This window comes from Cupressus sempervirens, chromosome 3 (assembly GCF_028749045.1).
Source record: "Cupressus sempervirens isolate cs-2001-9-10 chromosome 3, ASM2874904v1, whole genome shotgun sequence".
Lineage (NCBI taxonomy): Eukaryota > Viridiplantae > Streptophyta > Pinopsida > Cupressales > Cupressaceae > Cupressus > Cupressus sempervirens.
In genome coordinates this window covers 352685124-352702516 of record NC_143120.1, presented here as the reverse complement: position 1 = coordinate 352702516, position 17393 = coordinate 352685124, and the positions used below count along the sequence as shown (strand labels likewise).

The window sequence follows — 17393 nt, the reverse complement described above, 5'->3', positions numbered from 1 at the left end:
TTTCCATTATCCCAGAGGATGCCAGCCAGTCACAAGAATTTATTTGGTTTCGTTCGGGGTAAATATTAAAGTTGAGGATCTTTTCTATAGTTAAGTCACTTTATTTTATGAGGTGCATTTATAAAGTTACTTTATGACTTAAAGTCATTTTTATAACAAAAGTAACTAAAGTGACTAAAAGATGAAAATGGTTTTTATCCCACATTGCCTAGTTGTTTGCGCTTTCCCTCATATCGAGGTTATAAAAGCAATGAGCTCTCTTGGGATTGACACCAAGAAATATATCAACATATTGAAAGATGAAATTGGTTGCTTAAATGTGACTGGTTTTCTTAAGGACAAAACCTCTTAAGAAGAATTGGGAGACTGGACGTAGCCCCAGTATCTCTTCGAAGACTGTTCCAAGTTCAGGTACGAATTTGCAACATAACACATTTTCAAAGTAAAGCCAACATTCAGAAGCAAATTGGGTAGCAGTCGAATCACTTGTAAGTTCTTTATACTAGTTGGATAAATCATATGATCAGTCTCCAATATGTTCGTGGTTGTGGGAAGTATATGGTATCAATAATAGTAGAGGGTAACACTAGTATAACTCGTGGAGATCTACTCGAGGAGGTTGGGTCACTAACGAAAAGGGGTTAGTAGTGGTGTGCAGTCAACACCGTGTGTGATACAGTAGTGGGTGGATGCGGGCAATGTTGATACCAATCAGGTGGTCTTAATAGCTATCCCCTCTAGTCACGTCACAGTGGGGAGGATGTACGGTAGGGCATTACCAACAGTCTAATCTCCAAGATAACCTAAGTCTAGCATGGCACCCAATTTAGCCTACCTATAGAATATGAGTCTCTTGCAAGCATCACTACTATTGGATATGAGTATGTCGTAAGCTACACCGAAGGGGATTGCAAGGCGACAGACCCAAACACATCACTCCAGGTTCCTCTTTCCTAAATAATATTGTATTTCGTTGAGCAAGAGACTATCTGTTGTCCAGTTTTCTACTTTGGGTGATTGAGATTTCCACTCATTACCTCTTACGTGCTCTTCCTTTTGGTTAGAATGTACAAATGTGAATGAATATGAAATGATATGTAGATCAGTGTGATTCATGAATTTTCTTTTCCACATTTAAATCTGGCACATGTTGTCAATGTCATTACTTTGGAGACTGAATTTGTGGTATGTTTTAAAGGACTCACTCTGCATTGATTGCTCTCTTTGCTGAGTGTTTCTTTTTACTCCTCAGGCTTCGGATTCTTATAGTGGTATCAGAGCCACAAGACTTGCCAACTTGTGGGTAAACCATTAGAACTGCAAGCTAGATAAAACAGGAAAAATGTCAGACTAGGCATGAATAGGGAGCCATATAATTTTCAACACATCCGACCTAAACAGACAGGATTTTCAGACCAAATTGATATTGAGGACAGTTATACAGTTGATGAGGAGTTGACCCTTGAGACAAACATACAAGTTGAACAGGCTAAATAGATATAGGTCACTCAAATGGCTCAAGATGCTAATGATCAAGAATGGGAAGTGAGGGAAACCTTGCAAACTATTAGAGATGGGCATAACAATATTGCTACTGCACTTCAGCAGCTGACAAGTACTATGCAGCATCTAGTCCCGATAAACAGGAGAGCACCAAGTCGTCACAGTGGAGGTGGTAGTGTGGCAAGACCACCTCGAGCTGCTAGGGTCCCCACACATAACACTGACAGGCCATTGATGCCCATTTTCATTAAGAATAATGCCGAAGAAGAGGTAGCCCAACCTGCAGCAACATGCTTACTTCCGGATAATGTTATGGCTATGTACGATGAGTGGGATTTGTTTCCTGATCCGATTAAGCAGAATTTGACCTTTATTCAATACATGAATAAAAAAAGGGAGTCAGAGAGGACATAGTAGGACAGGAGGCCTAGGGCACAGAATAGGGACTTGAAGCACGCCATGAACAAGTTATCCTTGCCCAAATTTGACAGCAGCAGTAAACGTTTGCTAGGGTTTGGATTCACAAGTTAGACACATTCCTGACACTCAAACCTCTGTCAGAAACATAAGCTATTAAATTTGCCACAATGCATTTAGAGGGAGCAACATATAATTGGTGGCATCATGGGCTAGTCACCCAGGATCATGGTTTCATTACATCTTACGAGACTTTCAGCTCTTAGTTGATCACTCATTTTGACAAGGACATTGAGGTCTATTATAGGGATTTCGCGTAGTGCGACAGGGTGGATCTTTAGATGACTTCATTGATGAGTTTCAACGAATCTCGCTTATTGTTTCAGATATGACAGAAAAGTGTAAGGTAATGTTGTCCATAGAGGGTTTACAAGACAGATTTAGGGGTTTGGTCAAAGTCCTTAAACAAAACACCTTGGATGATGCTATTAAGATCGCACATGATTTGGACTCACCTTCTTCGATTCTACAACCTCCTACGAAACATTATAAGGGGTCCACTTCGATCCAAAAGAACAAGAATCAGCAAAAGACTTCCCCCCCAAGGTTGGACTTTGAGACAGAATGAATTGAGGAGGAAGAAGCTATGTTTCACTTGTAGGGAGCCATGGACACCGGATCACAGGTGGCTTGGTAAGGGTAAAATACATTATGTTGAGGTTCTTTCGAAAGAGGAGGATGAGCAACAAGCAAGAAGCGATGAGGGAAGAAGTGAGGAACAATCTCTTAAAAAGAGGAAGAAGAAATCCACTCCTAGACAGTCCCCTATTATAACTTCCCTTTCTAGCAATCCCACTAGTCACCCCTTTCGTTTAAAGGGCATAGTTAGAGGGTTTGAGCATATCATTGAGTTAGAGGAGGGCGCCAAGCCCGTCATTACCACTCCTTATTGTCATCCTAGCCACTATGACAAGGAAATAGAAAGGATGATTAAGGAACTCTTAGACATGGGACACATCAGACCCAACTCTAGCCCTTTTGCTTCTTCGGTAGTTTTGGTGAAGAAGGATGGTACTCTTCGCATGTGTATTGATTATCATGCCCTCAACAAGAGGACCATTAAGAATAGGTATCTTATTCCTCGCATTGATGAGTTATTAGATGAACTACATGGGGCAATCTATTTCTCGAAGATAAATCTTTGATTTGGATACCATCAAATACGTGTTCGTGAGGAGGACATGCATAAGACAATTTTCAGATGCCACTACGGATACCATGAGTTTTTGGTAATGCCATTTGGGCTCACTAATGCACCTGCCACATTTTAGTCATGCATGAACTATATTTTTAAAAAGCAGTTGTGCAAGAGCATGTTGGTATTCTTTGATGATATCCTAGCTTTCAGCAAGACTTGGGAGGAGCATTTGCAACACTTAGATGAGGTACTTAGCATTTTGGGGGAGCATTCATTGTTTGCAAAGGAATCGAAGTGTGAATTCGGATTGACTGAGATTCTTCACCTTGGGCACGTGATTGGTGCAGATGGGGTTCAGGTACACCAGGAAAAGATACAAGCAATCCTAGATTGGTCGCCTTCGAGGAATGTATTAGATTTGAGAGGCTTCTTCAGTTTTTGCTCTTATTACAGGAGGTTTGCTAGAGGCTTTTCTCAGACAACAACTTCCCTCATCGATCTCAAACGAAAAGGGGCATTCAAATGGACGGATGATGCAAAGGTAGTCTTTGAAAGGCTCAAGAAGGTGATGAGCACATGCCCAGTTCTGGCACTTCCCAACTTCTCTTGGCCCTTTGTCTTAAAGTGTGATGCTTCAGGAAATAAAATTGGCACAGTTCTAATGCAGGACAGGCATTCGATAGCTTATGAGAGTTAGAAGCTCAAGGACAGTGAGAGATTGTACTCCACCTATGACAAGGAGATGCTAGCCATCATGCATGCCTTAACCAAGTTTAGACAATACTTGGTGGGTGAAAAATTCACGGTTAAGATGGACCACAACAGCTTGTGATATTTCTTAGAACAAAAGGATCTGAATGAAAGACAACAAAAGTGGGTCAGCAAGATTCGGGCCTATGATTTTGATATTGAGTATGTCAAGAGTAAGAACAATATAGTTGTTGATGCTCTTCCCATGAGATCTCCAGTAGTAGAGTATTGTGGCATTTCAGAAATATCAATAGATTGGAAGTCCCAGTTATTGGTTGAATATTCTAAGAATACTCAAGCTTGTCAAATCATGGATGGGCAATCAATGATGTAAATTTTTATAAGGATAGGATCTACCTCATGCCCGAGTCTAAGCTCAAGGTAAAAATTATGAATGCCCTTCATGATGCACCATCAGCTAGACACCCAGGTTTTTTCAAAACCTATAGATAAGTCAGAGAAAGGTTTTCATGGAAGGGCCTCAAGGATGATGTCCTTCAACATGTTAGAGAATGCCGGATTTGTCAACAGAACAAGTTGGAGCACGAATTTCTAGCTAAATTATTATAGACTCTTTCGATTCCAACACAAAAATGAGAGGGTATCTCCATGGACTTTATTACAGGGTTGCCGAGAGTTCAGGCCAAAGATTCCATTTTTGTGGTTGTGGATAGATTGACTAAGTTTGCGCATTTCTATGCTATAGCGGCAAACTGGTCTGCCTCTTAGGTTGCCAAGTTGTTTTTTTGAGAGGTTTCTTGTCTACATGGCCTACCTCGGACCATTGTGAGTGACAAGGATAGCAAATTTCTCAGCACTTTTTGGCAGGAATTATTTAGATTGGCAAGTACGGAATTGATACCCAACACGAGTTACCACCCTCAAATGGAAGGGTAGACTAAGATAGTAAATATACAAGTGGAGGGTTATCTCCAGAACTATGCAGTGGGGCAACAAAGAGCCTGGGTTAAATGGTTGTATTTAGGGGAGTACTACTACAACTCCTCTTACCACATGTCCATCCGGATGACACCATTTCGACCTCTCTATGGCAACGAGCCACTATCATTCGTAGATCTGGCCTTATAGGACAACAGAGCATCGATAGCTGGAGATTGGATACAGGACCAACAGGACATCCTTAAATCTCTTCGAGGTAACATTCTACAGGTTCAGAATTAGCAAAAGATGTACGCAGATTGCCACTGGATAGAGCGGAGTTTTAAGTTAGGTGACATGGTTTATCTTCAGCTCCAACCTTACAGGCAGAGTTCCTTGAAGAAGAGTGGATCTGAAAAGCTTTAGCCTAGATTTTATGGTCCCTATAGCATTACCTAGAGGGTTGGTGAGGTTGCTTATGAGCTGGAATTGCCAAGTGAAAGCAAGATCCATAATGTTTTTCACGTGTCTTGCCTTAAGAAGGCGAATGGTCAGCATATAGTGCCTTCTGTTGGATTGCCCCCACTTGATGTGGAAGGGAAACTGGTTTTGGTTCTAACCAAGGTGATTGAGATTAGAGAGAGGAAGCTACGTAACAAATCCGTCAAGAAGTATTTAGTTTGCTAGAAAGATTTTCCATATGAGGATGCCACCTGGGAGGGTGAATCAATCCTGCAACATCCGACATTGAGATTGCTTGGTTCCAGCAGAGATGATTGAGATCAGAGAGAGGAAGTTGCATTACAAATCCGTCATGGAGTATTTAGTTCAGTGGAAAGATTTTCCATATGAAGATGCCACCTAGGAGAGTGAATCAATCCTGCAGCATTTGGCACTAAGATTGCTTGAGGGCAAGCAATATTGGGAAGGGACGACTGTAATATCCCCTTCTCCGCGTTAGATCTTCTAGAGCCTTGCTGGTCTATCTTTCTATCCATAATTTATTTGGTTTCATTCGGGGGAAATATTAAAGTTGAGTATCTTTTCTATAGTTAAGTCACTTTATTTTATATAGTGGATTTATAAAGTTACTTTATGACTTAAAGTCATTTTTATAAAAAAAAATAACTTAAGTGACTAAACGACGAAAATAGTTTTTTATCCCACAATGCCTAGTTGTTTGCACTTTCCCTCATATCGAGGTTATAAAAGCAATGAGCTTTCTTTAGTTGGCACCATGAAATATATCAACATATTGAAAGATGAAATTGGTAGCTTAAATGTGACTGGTTTTCTTAAGGACGAAACCCCTTAAGAAGAATTGGGAGATTGGACGTAGCCCCAATATCTCTTTGAAGACTGTTCTAGGTCCAAGTACAAATTTGCAGCATAACACATTGTTCAAAGTAGAGCCAACATTCATAAGCAAACCAGGTCATAGTCGAATCACTTGTAAGTTCTTTATACTAGTTGGATAAATCATATGCTCAGTCTCCAATACGTCTGTGGTTGTGGGAAGTATATGGTATCAGTAACAGCAGAGGGTGACACTAGTATAACTCACAAAAATTTACTCGAGGAGGTCAGGTCACTAACGGCAGGTGGTTAGTAGTGGTGTGGAATCAACACCGTGCGTGATACAGTAGTGGGTGGATGCGGGCAACGTCAATACCAATCGGGAGGTCTTAATAGCTATCCCCTCCAGTCATGTCATAGTGGAGAGGTTGCATAGTAGGGCATTACCAACAGTCTAATCTCCAGGATAACCTGAGTCTAGCACAACACCCGATTTAGCCTAGTTGCGGACTAAGAGTCTCTTGTAAGCATCACTACTATCGAATATGAGTAAGATGTAAACTACACTGAAAGGGATTGGAAGGCCACAGATCAAGAGACATCACTCCAAGTTCCTCTTTCCTAAATAATATTGTATTTCGTTGAGCAAAAGACTATATCTGTTGTCCAGTTTTCTAGTTTGGGTGATTGAGATTTCCGCTCATTAGCTATTACGTGCCCTTCTTTTTGGTTAGAATGTACAAATGTGAATGAATATGAAATGATATGCAAATCAATGTGATTCATGAAATTTCTTTTCCACATTTGAATCTGGCACATGTTGTCAATGTCATTACTTTGGAAACTGAATTTGTGGTATGCTTTAATGGACTCACTTTGCATTGATTGCTTTCTTTGTTGAGTGTTTCTTTTTACTCCTCGGACTTTGAATTCTTACAGTGGTATCAGAGCCACAAGACTTGCTCAATTTTATAACAAGAAAAATATTAAACATTTTATATCATGATAAGAATTATTACCTCTCTTGCTTTGAGACCTCGGAAGTGATCAACATTATGAATTTCACATACACACACACACACACACACATATATGCATGATGTCACCATGATACTCTAATGATATCTATGAATTATACTTATATGTATATATACATATTTATGCATGTACGTATGTAGAAAAAATATAAATTATATGTAATCTCTAAATCGCACACGTATATAGATATATGTGCACATATAGGTACAACTATAGATAAATTACAATAGCATTGTGACACAATAATTATATTTATATATGTATATAGATAAATGCTTTTTGTTTTAAACCATGGAAATATAATCTTTATAACTCCATATTGATAAGCAGTGGCCACCTCCATAACAACACCTATCTTTTAAACTTTTCAAATTTTCAAAACCATTCTTGTAACCGATGATCTTTTTTAAAACTGTCATATTGGTATCGAGTCAAGAGCTACAAGGCTCCACGGGATACAATGCAAGAGATGGCTTTTATTTGTGTGTTTTGCAGCAGACCAAGTTTTTACTACCAATTGACTATCTTGTCTCATCCTTCCTTCTCACCGTTCTATCAGATATCAGGCCATTCAGAGCCACATGGTGGCATATACAACACCCAAACTTACCATAGACATTGTCTGTTCCGATCAACATATGTTTCTTTACATTCTAAGTCTCCTTTACATCATTTTTACTATGAAAATATGTTACGGCTGCATTGAAAACATCTTTGTCAAGATTTATAGTTGTCCATCGTTGGGGCTTGATATGCAGAGGCTCCTTATGATTTCTTTCTTTTTCTTCTGAAAACTGAGTATCTTCTTAAGAGAGTTCTATAACAAAGTTTGTTTATCAAGGGAGACTATGCGTGTGAACTTGTGAGTACTCACTATGTATCAGCTGTTGGAAATCATTCAAAGAACTTCATGAGATAAAAACTTAGTATGATGTAATAGTCTCCAAGGATGTGCCCTAGGCTAGTGAAGCCAATGAAAGAGGGTGAAGAGGAGAGGGTTCCTGCAAAGGAAAGTAACAACAAATTAGAACTTCTATGTATGAACATTTAACTTTTAAGATGGTTATTGAAAAGATCCAAGTCAGCTCATGATTGTCCAAGTATACTAAGTTGTCAAGTCGAGTGGTGAAATTAAGTACCAGGATGCTTAGTGGCTGGACAAGGTGTTCCATGTTTAGTCTTGGTAGGGAGGGCCTTTCTCGGATGAGATTATGTGGGGATATTTTAAGGGTCCGCGGTTGGGAGGTTAAGCCCCTGACAATGTTCCCCCTTCCCACCAAATGCCAAGACATGCACAAGACCGAGATAAGTTACACATTCAACATCTATTGGTAACATATATTTTACTTTTATGATATTTGAAATTACAAGTTGAAGATATGTTAGATTGATTTATATCATTGAATTATTAATTATTTCAATGAAATCAGTTTTCCTCGTCAATGTAAATGGTAATCGGCTAGATCAGTTGATCTTCCATTTGAACATGAAACGTATCTATAGTAAGCATTGGTGACAACCATTTCACCATTAAAGTGTTTGTAGACAATTAGGCATTTGAGTCTTGACCATGCTAGCTTCCAAAGATTGATCCCCTTTACATACACGTTGAAGAAGCGCCTTTTCCTTGTACGTCATTGTAGTTGAAATATAAAATCGCATTCCTCAATGGTCTTCCTAAAAATCATTAGGTTTGAGATTGCCTTTGCTGTTCATTGCATTGTAAATGCATATCCCTATTTTGTGACCACTGTATCACCAATCTCCCGCAATACTTCCTCGCTTTTCATTATAATGAAGAATAATATACCAACCAATGTACATCAACAATGCATCTATGACTTGTTAATATATCCACCATCTTATAGCAATTAATTATATTTTTCTTATTTCCAAACTCAAGGTCCTATATTCTTTGTGGTAACATCACCGTTGAAGCTCAACAATATTTTCCAAATTGTCATGAATGACATCGATATCATTCTTTCTTCCTCGCATGAATTTGAGCACCCGATCAATATAGTGCGTGGAACATAGTCACCAAAGATGATTTTAATCCTTTGTTTTATGCGCTTCGATCCAGTAGTCTCCCACACAACACAAACTGCTTAAGTTTAATGACTAATAGATAATAATGAAGTTTTTTCCTCTGCTGAGCCAAACAACAAGATGAAAAATGATACTAGGTAACAAAATTAGCTTAAATAACTTATTCCAATATCTCCTCTATATATAAGTTAATGCCCATAGTCATGTATCATCTAATGCGAGTCAAGTGAGGGATCCTCTTAGACTCTAGCATTGAGGTGACAAAAGATCACCACAAAAATATTATCACCAAGTCTTCAAAATACAAGTCCTTATTATATGTGATGACAACTTTGTATCTTTGTTGTCAGTCAGGGAGACTACAATTTGCCATGTTGATCAATTTCCAATACTGAATTCTCTGCACAATATATAGACGTATATCCTTCTATCAAATGAAGTGTTCTTCTGCTTTACTTGGTGGCAGATATAAAGATTTCAAATTTAGCATTGTTTTATATTTTATAAAAATAATCTGGCTCTTATACTTATGCTTTGGCCGGCTCTTTTGTTTGTATGCTAAGTCCATAAACCTTGTTGGTTTTTCGTGGATATTAATATTATTATCTTATCTTATCTATACCATGTTAAGTTTCCCAAGTTCTCCATTATGCTGTAACTTGTAATAGCACTTGTAGAATTTTATGTGTTTCAAGTTACTTTCTAAAAGCATATGTATATAATATTAAGAGACGTGTCTCTGTAGAGACATGTCTCTTTAACTCTCTTTAGTTATCAATAACATTTTTCTTATTGTCAGATTAAGAGCAAGATTATATATATATATATATATATATATATATATATATATATATATATATATATATATATATATATATATATATATAATAAATTAAGCATATATCTCATATAATCAACCATTTTATAGCAATTTATTCCATTTTTCTTATTTCCAAACTCAAGGTCCTCTATTCTTTGTGGTAACATCACCGTTGAAGCCCAACAATTTTTCCTAAATTGTCATGAATGATATCAATATCATTCTATCTTCCTCGCATGAATTTGAGCACCTGATCAAGAGAGTGCGTGGAGCATAGTCGCCAAAGATGATTTTAATCCTTTGTTTTATGCGCTTTGATCCAGCAGTCTCCCACACAACACAAACTGCTTAAGTTTAATGACTAATACATATTAATGAAGTTTCCTCCTCTGCTTGGGCCAAACAATGAGATGAAAAATGATACCAGGTAAAAAAAATTAGCTTAAATAACTTATTCCAATATCTCATCTATATATAAGTTAATGTCCATAGTCACGTATCATCTAATGCGAGCCAAGTGAGGGATCCGCTTAGACTCTGGCATTGAGGTGACAAAAGATCACCACAAAAATATCACCAAGTCTTCAAAATACAGGTCCTTATTATATGTGATGACAACTTTGTATCTTTGTTGTCAGTCAGGGAGACTGTAATTTACCATGTTGATCAATTTCCAATACTGACTTCTCTGCACAATATATAGACGTATATCCTTCTACCAAATGAAGTGTTCTTCTGCTTTACTTGGTGGTAGATATAAATATTTCAAATTTAACATTGTTTTATATTTTTCAAAAATAATCTGGCTCTTATACCATGTTAAGTTTCCCAAGTTCTCCATTATGCTGTAACTTGTAATAGCACTTGTAGAACTTTTTGTGTTTCAAGTTACTTTCTAAAAGCATATGTATATAATATTAAGAGAAGTGTCTCCGTAGAGACATGTCTCTTTAACTCTCATTAGTTATCAATAACTTTTTACTTATTGTCATGATTAAGAGTAAGATAATATATATATACATTAAATAAATTAAGCATATATCTCATATATACACAAAGTATTTAATACAAATATCTTCGGTGCAATATTATCCGACTGAAACTACACTAACATTAACACAATTGACACACCTAATGGGAAAATAGAAAATGTATTCCTAATTTCCTATTCCTATTCCAGCAACCAAACGGGCCCTAATTGAAAACATGTAATGTCCCTAAATTTCGGTACTTATTTCAGTATTAATCAGCTCACTGTCCTATTTTACTTGTGGTATGCCTTCAAGAGGTCATTCAAGACAATTTTAATGTGTACTTACTATTTTTAGTAAGTCACTTGGATGTTTTTCTCATACTTAATATTTATAGTAAGTCTCCAAGGTGATCAATTGGCATCATATGTATATTTGGAAAGTCGATGGATTATTTTGGATTATTCCTATGGGTTGGTAGTGGCAATCATCAAGCATTTAAAACTTCAATGAATTTAATGAAAAATTATTACAGTTAAGACAAGTTTGACTATAATAATATTAAATGACTTTATGATATAATGACATAAAGGTGGTTAAAGTGTACTTAAGCTGGTTTCATAAAGTGACTTTATTTTGGCACCTGGGGAGTTACAAGGTTTTGGAAAATTTAATAGTGTTTTATGGAGATAGATGCCAATATTGGGATATATAATATCTTGAATTGAAGATCGATTACAAATATATTGCTCATGAGAGCATCAACATTGGACTGATGGAAGCTCCTTACAATTAAACACATTACAAATCACCGATGGAAGACCAATAATCACAACATATAAATCCATTTTTATTAGAAACGCCTCCATTTTAGAAGCCAATAACGGAAGACCAAGAGACACCACTCAGAATTCCACATGTAGATGTCCCTTTGAGGAATTGAACTTGGGTCTCCACACTGAAAACCCAACATTTCAAAATAATCAAGCACAACCCTTTCTACATGAATGTGTAAAATAAAAAAATTTCAAAGCTTTACTAGACTCTCTTGGTTTAGAATTTCATGAATTTGGTTATGATTATAATTACATATGCTGTTGTGAAGAGTCTCATCTCAAAAACACATGTTAAAAGGAAATGAACCAAAAAGTTTGTGACGTATATGACTAAATGATGAGAGGTAACCAACACATGTGAATTTGATAAAATAAAAGGACAAGATTTTCTAAATTTAAATCTGATATAGTCTATTACTTTCTTTATCTTGTCCTTGTGCATTGAGTATTACATAGAAATTATCTATATATGGCCATTAACTACTAGAAAACATTCTCTTTAATATTTTGAATATGAAATCGAAATCTAGGAGCAGCATATATTAAGTCATTAAGCTCTTTTTGAGACTTCAAGACACAAAATGATATAAGCCGAAGAAACATTTTTTCCCATTAATAGAGTAATTGTAGATCTGATTATTACCTATTCTCTCCGGTTGCACAAATACAGGTATAGGAGCAATGTCTACAGCCCCCATACATATAGGTGTAGTTCAAGAATGTACTTTCCAGTTGATACTCCTTCATCCCGATTCTAGTTTTGCGCATCACCTGGCCAAGAAATTATAGTGACCAACAAACCCAAGCTTAAAACTGAAAAAAATCTTCTTAAAGTAAATTTCATAGACAAGTTAATAAACTTGTTTATATGTTTGCCCCCTTATTGAATTATCACATCTTCAACCAGATTTAAAATATGGAGAATTACAACTTCTTGAGCAATTTTAAGAAAGTAAAATTTGAAACATGCCACTTACAATTTTTTATTTCTCAAGCGGATTGATAATTTCACCACTTTGAGTAACTATTGCATCTAGAAATGTATCTCCAATTACAAGAATATTTACATTGCTTGTAAAGAAGAGAAAACCATTATTTATAAGTATCATGTAAGATTTAACAAGCAAATCCTTATAACTAGATGGGTTCCAAGAATCAAGAACAAAAAGTAGCACGTATGATTAAGAAAAAAACTAAAAATAGCATATAGTGGATCCTGCACATGACTAAATATGATATTAACATTATCAGATTTCCACAATCTATTTTTGTCATGAAATTTTGGTTCTGGCACAATCGAATCCAGAAGCAATATTTCATAAATATGATATTCCAAACACTATATGTAAATTATAAGTGTATTACCATGTTTCTGATGAAGAGAAAACCAATATGAATAAGTTCTATGTTGATTTACAAGAAAATAGTTCTAATAAGATGACTTCCAAGAATCCAAAAAAAAGAAGAAGCAGTAAGTAAAATCAGCGTATAGATATCCTGCACAGTCTTAAATCTGGAATTAGAGATACTAGAATCAGAGATGCAAAGAATTGTATATTTGTGTTGATAAATTAAGCATATTATGAAGGTTCTTCCCAGGCTCTGTGTGGGAGAAGCATAATATCTGATGTATAAGAACTAATGTATTTTTTAAATGGAAACAAATGGTGACAATATTTTTTCTAATGTGTGGATGATGCATGTATATGCTGTAAATGGGTTTTAATGATAGCCCATTGACATACAAATTATTATAGTGTAACTCTATAATATAGATAGTGGAATTATCCTAGATTTTCTAAATAACGAGTGCATGATGCAGATATGTGCATTAAGCAGTAACAGATAAGCACCACAAAGTTGACAATACATTATTATTGACTAAATTAATGAAAGAGGGAAAACAGCAATGTACAATCAAGGATGTGCTTGACTATGTTGATGGCAGGTTTGAACAGCCACTGAAAGGAATTATAAATAACATCTATCTGTCACTATCTTTTTCCAAGAAACCAAAATGAAATGCGGAAGTCATTACTTTACCCATTTATGAGAAACCACATTTAGTATTTAGTATTTAATAACTTAGTTTAAATTTATATGCATATTTTTTTTTGCAACTTTGCTCATATTTTATTTAATTTGTGACTTAACTGTTGTTTTTAACATTATATGCAGGTCAATAAGCCCCTCATTCTCCTATGAGTTGTTCATGGGGAGAAGCCCTCTATGGGCTACATATATGAGGGCATGGATAGGGCCAAGGAGGCATTTAGATCAAGTTATATAGGGGTTGACTATAAGTATGGTCCCATTTAGGAGATCATTGATAGGAAATGGCAAAGCTAACTTCACAAGCCCATCCATGCAGAAACTTATTACCTCAACCCGGCATTTCGTTTCTATCCTCACTTCAAGGCGGATGAGGAGGTTCCTAGTGGCCTATATACAAGGCTGCAAAAGATATGTAGCATTGGCAAATCCTCAACTACAATGATTGAGCTGGATAAATATAATAATGAAGAAGGGCTAAATTTCTCACAAAAGACGTGCATAGATGCTCTAACATAATTGTAGCCAGGTAGAAATTTATTCGTAAGTTGATGGCTTATATGTGATGCATTTTAATTTTTGTTTTGTAATTTAGCCTAAAAGTTATAAATAAGATTTTTTTTTTCCTTTTCCTTATTTCAGATAGATGGTGACAAATGTATGGGACCTCAACCCCAAACCTTCAAAAAATTGCAATCTATATTTTGAGTCAATCAAGCAACACTTCTAGGTGTGAGCACAATTGGTCTATGTTTGAGCACATCCACTCCAAGAGGTGTAATACATTGTCAATGGAGAGGTTGAATGATCTTGTCTTTGTTCATTACAACCTCTGCCTTAGGACAAGACAAATTTTGGACACTGACTCCTCTCTGATCACACTAGTGGAGATTGATCCAGAGTCTGAGTAGATTGTTCAGTCTATGGCAGATGAGGATACAACATGTTCAGGCACAAGCACATGCAATATTGATATTGATCATTGTGGGACCTCACAAGCAGAGACTATGGCTCCTCAGTCCTCCAAAACCTACCTTAGACGCCTTTGTAGGAGGCAAACAGACTACTCTGAGACTAAGTTCGGGGATAAGGATGAGGCTTGAGCTAGAGCCTGGGCCATAGACTTGTTTTTGTTTACACTTTATAGTTACATGTGTTTCATGGAACATTTGATGTCATGGGTTTCATAGATTTTACATACATTCAACGACATTTACATTTCTATATATCTATGTTTTCTATTTCCTTCAACTACACTTTACATTTTAAATATGTGGACTTATGTTCCTAGCTTATGTATGTGATAAAAGTAGCTTATATTGATGATGTTATAGTGTCTTTAAGTTTTGTTTAATAAAGGGTGCATGGAACAATTTTTAAATCATTAAAAATCTCTACATTTTAGAGTTTTTTCCTAGAGTAACACAGGAACACGTCCCCTCCCCCCCCCCCCCAAAAAAAAAATCCCCCTGTCTTGGAGACGAGGACACGTGAGGGCAAGGGTACATCGCTCCGACATCTCCAGTGGCGGCACCAAATGGTTGTTGTCCCCGAGGAGACAGGGAGAAGTCTCGGTGTCTCTTGAGGGGACAAGGGGACAAGGATGCATCCCTCGACCTCTCCAAGGGATAACCAAACATCCCCCATCTCAGCATAAAGTAAAAGTAAATTTTAAAAAAAAAAACAGTTCTATTTAATCCTAGTAGTTTTTTTAGCCATAAAATATGTGGGGCCCATCAAATGTGTTATATTGCTTGCATTCACTATGCGGTGTCATTTGCATTCATTTTGGGTTTGTTATTGTTTGTCACAACAACAACAAGAGTGAAGAGTTGAGAAAAGGGAGCATGTGAGGGTGAAAAAAGTGATTGCAAGGCAAAGAGGAGTACCAAGGAAGAAGAAGATTCTTCACTTTGTTGAAGTGATTTTTCAAGCAAAAGGTAGGGTTTTTCACTGATTTTTCATCGTTTTTAGTTTTATGTTTCTTGTTATTTCTATTTGTTATAGTATTTATATGTCATTTCTAGATTGAAGAGGTTTCTTGTTGTTTCAATTATAAATTCTTGGTGCTATAATTTTGACAGAAAAAATTGTTATTTTAAAGAAAGGCGTAAGCTGAAATATTGTTTTATTTTCATTTGGTGAAATGCAATGTCAAAATGAACTCCCATAGTCATGAAACAAGTGGCAGTGATGATGAGATGGAATTGGAAACTCATTTTCATAATAGCCAAAAATATGAACCTAAGGTTGAGCGTGATGATGAGAGCAGTAAGGGGGATAAGCAAACAAAATCTCAATAAATAGATAATTGGCCACTTGGTTCACCATTTACAAATTGCCCCTCCACACTTTTGACAAAGTGGGCTAGGGGTAAATATGATCCAAAATTACCTCTTACACAATTTGTAACGAGAATAGATGCTCCAACACAAGTAGGTGGTGACAAAAGTAAGAGGAAATGCAACATGTGGTACAAAATAGTTTGATAGCATCACTAGAGCAAATGCACACGTACTCTTTTGGACGGGAAAAGGTGTGGGAGTATGTGATTTTGAGCCACAAAAAAAAATTGTGTTACAAAATTGAATTCAACAAGCTTTGGGGCATTGAAATGCCTACTACCTTATCTACTAGGCAACAGATTCAATCTATTTAGCAGTCACATGAGAAGCAACTATAGGGGCAATGTTGATGTGAGTTTTGCTCCACTACAACGTGTAGAATCAATACTTAATGTTTGAGATGAAACACAAAACATTTAATCCTCTCTTGATATAAGGTTATCTCTCATGTTAAGCTTGCAAAGTAAGATCATCAAATGACTTCAAGGTTCCTTCTTAATTGTGAGCTTCACTCAGTTTGTGCTGTGATATGTTGGTTATCACAAAGGGACTTATGCTATTCATTCAATGGATAACAACTCTTCCACTCCTAAAGATTTAGCTTCACAATGTGCAATGAAAATAGGTTCTGCTTTTCCAATTTTTCCACATCAACTCCAACTTAAACTCATAACTTCTACTTCTACTTCTAAATGTGAATGCAAAGAATCATGGATGACTTGGACTCTACTAGATATAATCTCACCTGTGACTCCACCCACCTAGTGCAAGCTTCTAAGGAACACTCAAATGGTTTTCAAATCAATATCTCCTCTCTAATCCCATCAAATGGATGTAAACTAAAGATTCAACGTCAACCTAAGTTAAGTGCATTCAACCATCGGCTTACCACACAAGGCACTCCTACCATCAGCAAGAGGCTAGCGGCCCTGATTTGTTCGAGTCAAGCAAATAAACACCCACAACAACTTCTATTCAACTAAACTAATCCAATATGAAAATAAATCTACTCCAAGTGAAAGATTGAGGAAACCATGCATCACTCCAAAGCAATAACATGTAATTCACCATGAAGAACCAACAATGTAAAATAATCAAAAGATTATCTTGTGTATTGAATAATCAATGAATGAATTACAACGAGCTTAAAAGCTCATATATACAAAATGTAGATACAGAAAATAGAAACTATCTACATACAATAGATAGAGCATTATTAGAAATATTCTAATACCCTCC

The 17393-nt window shown here is 36.4% G+C and overlaps 1 protein-coding gene across 3 annotated transcripts in view; it reads right to left on the bottom strand.

The window, feature by feature from the left end:
• LOC149566436 (Metallopeptidase M24 family protein) overlaps positions 1-17393 on the bottom strand; it is a 153123-nt gene that overhangs the window by 73392 nt on the left and 62338 nt on the right. For all 3 annotated transcript variants that reach the window (XM_089819789.1, XM_089819791.1, XM_089819790.1), the window contains one exon: positions 12401-12528. In XM_089819789.1, coding sequence (XP_089675915.1) covers positions 12401-12528 — 128 coding nt within the window. The remainder of the gene's footprint in view (positions 1-12400; positions 12529-17393) is intronic.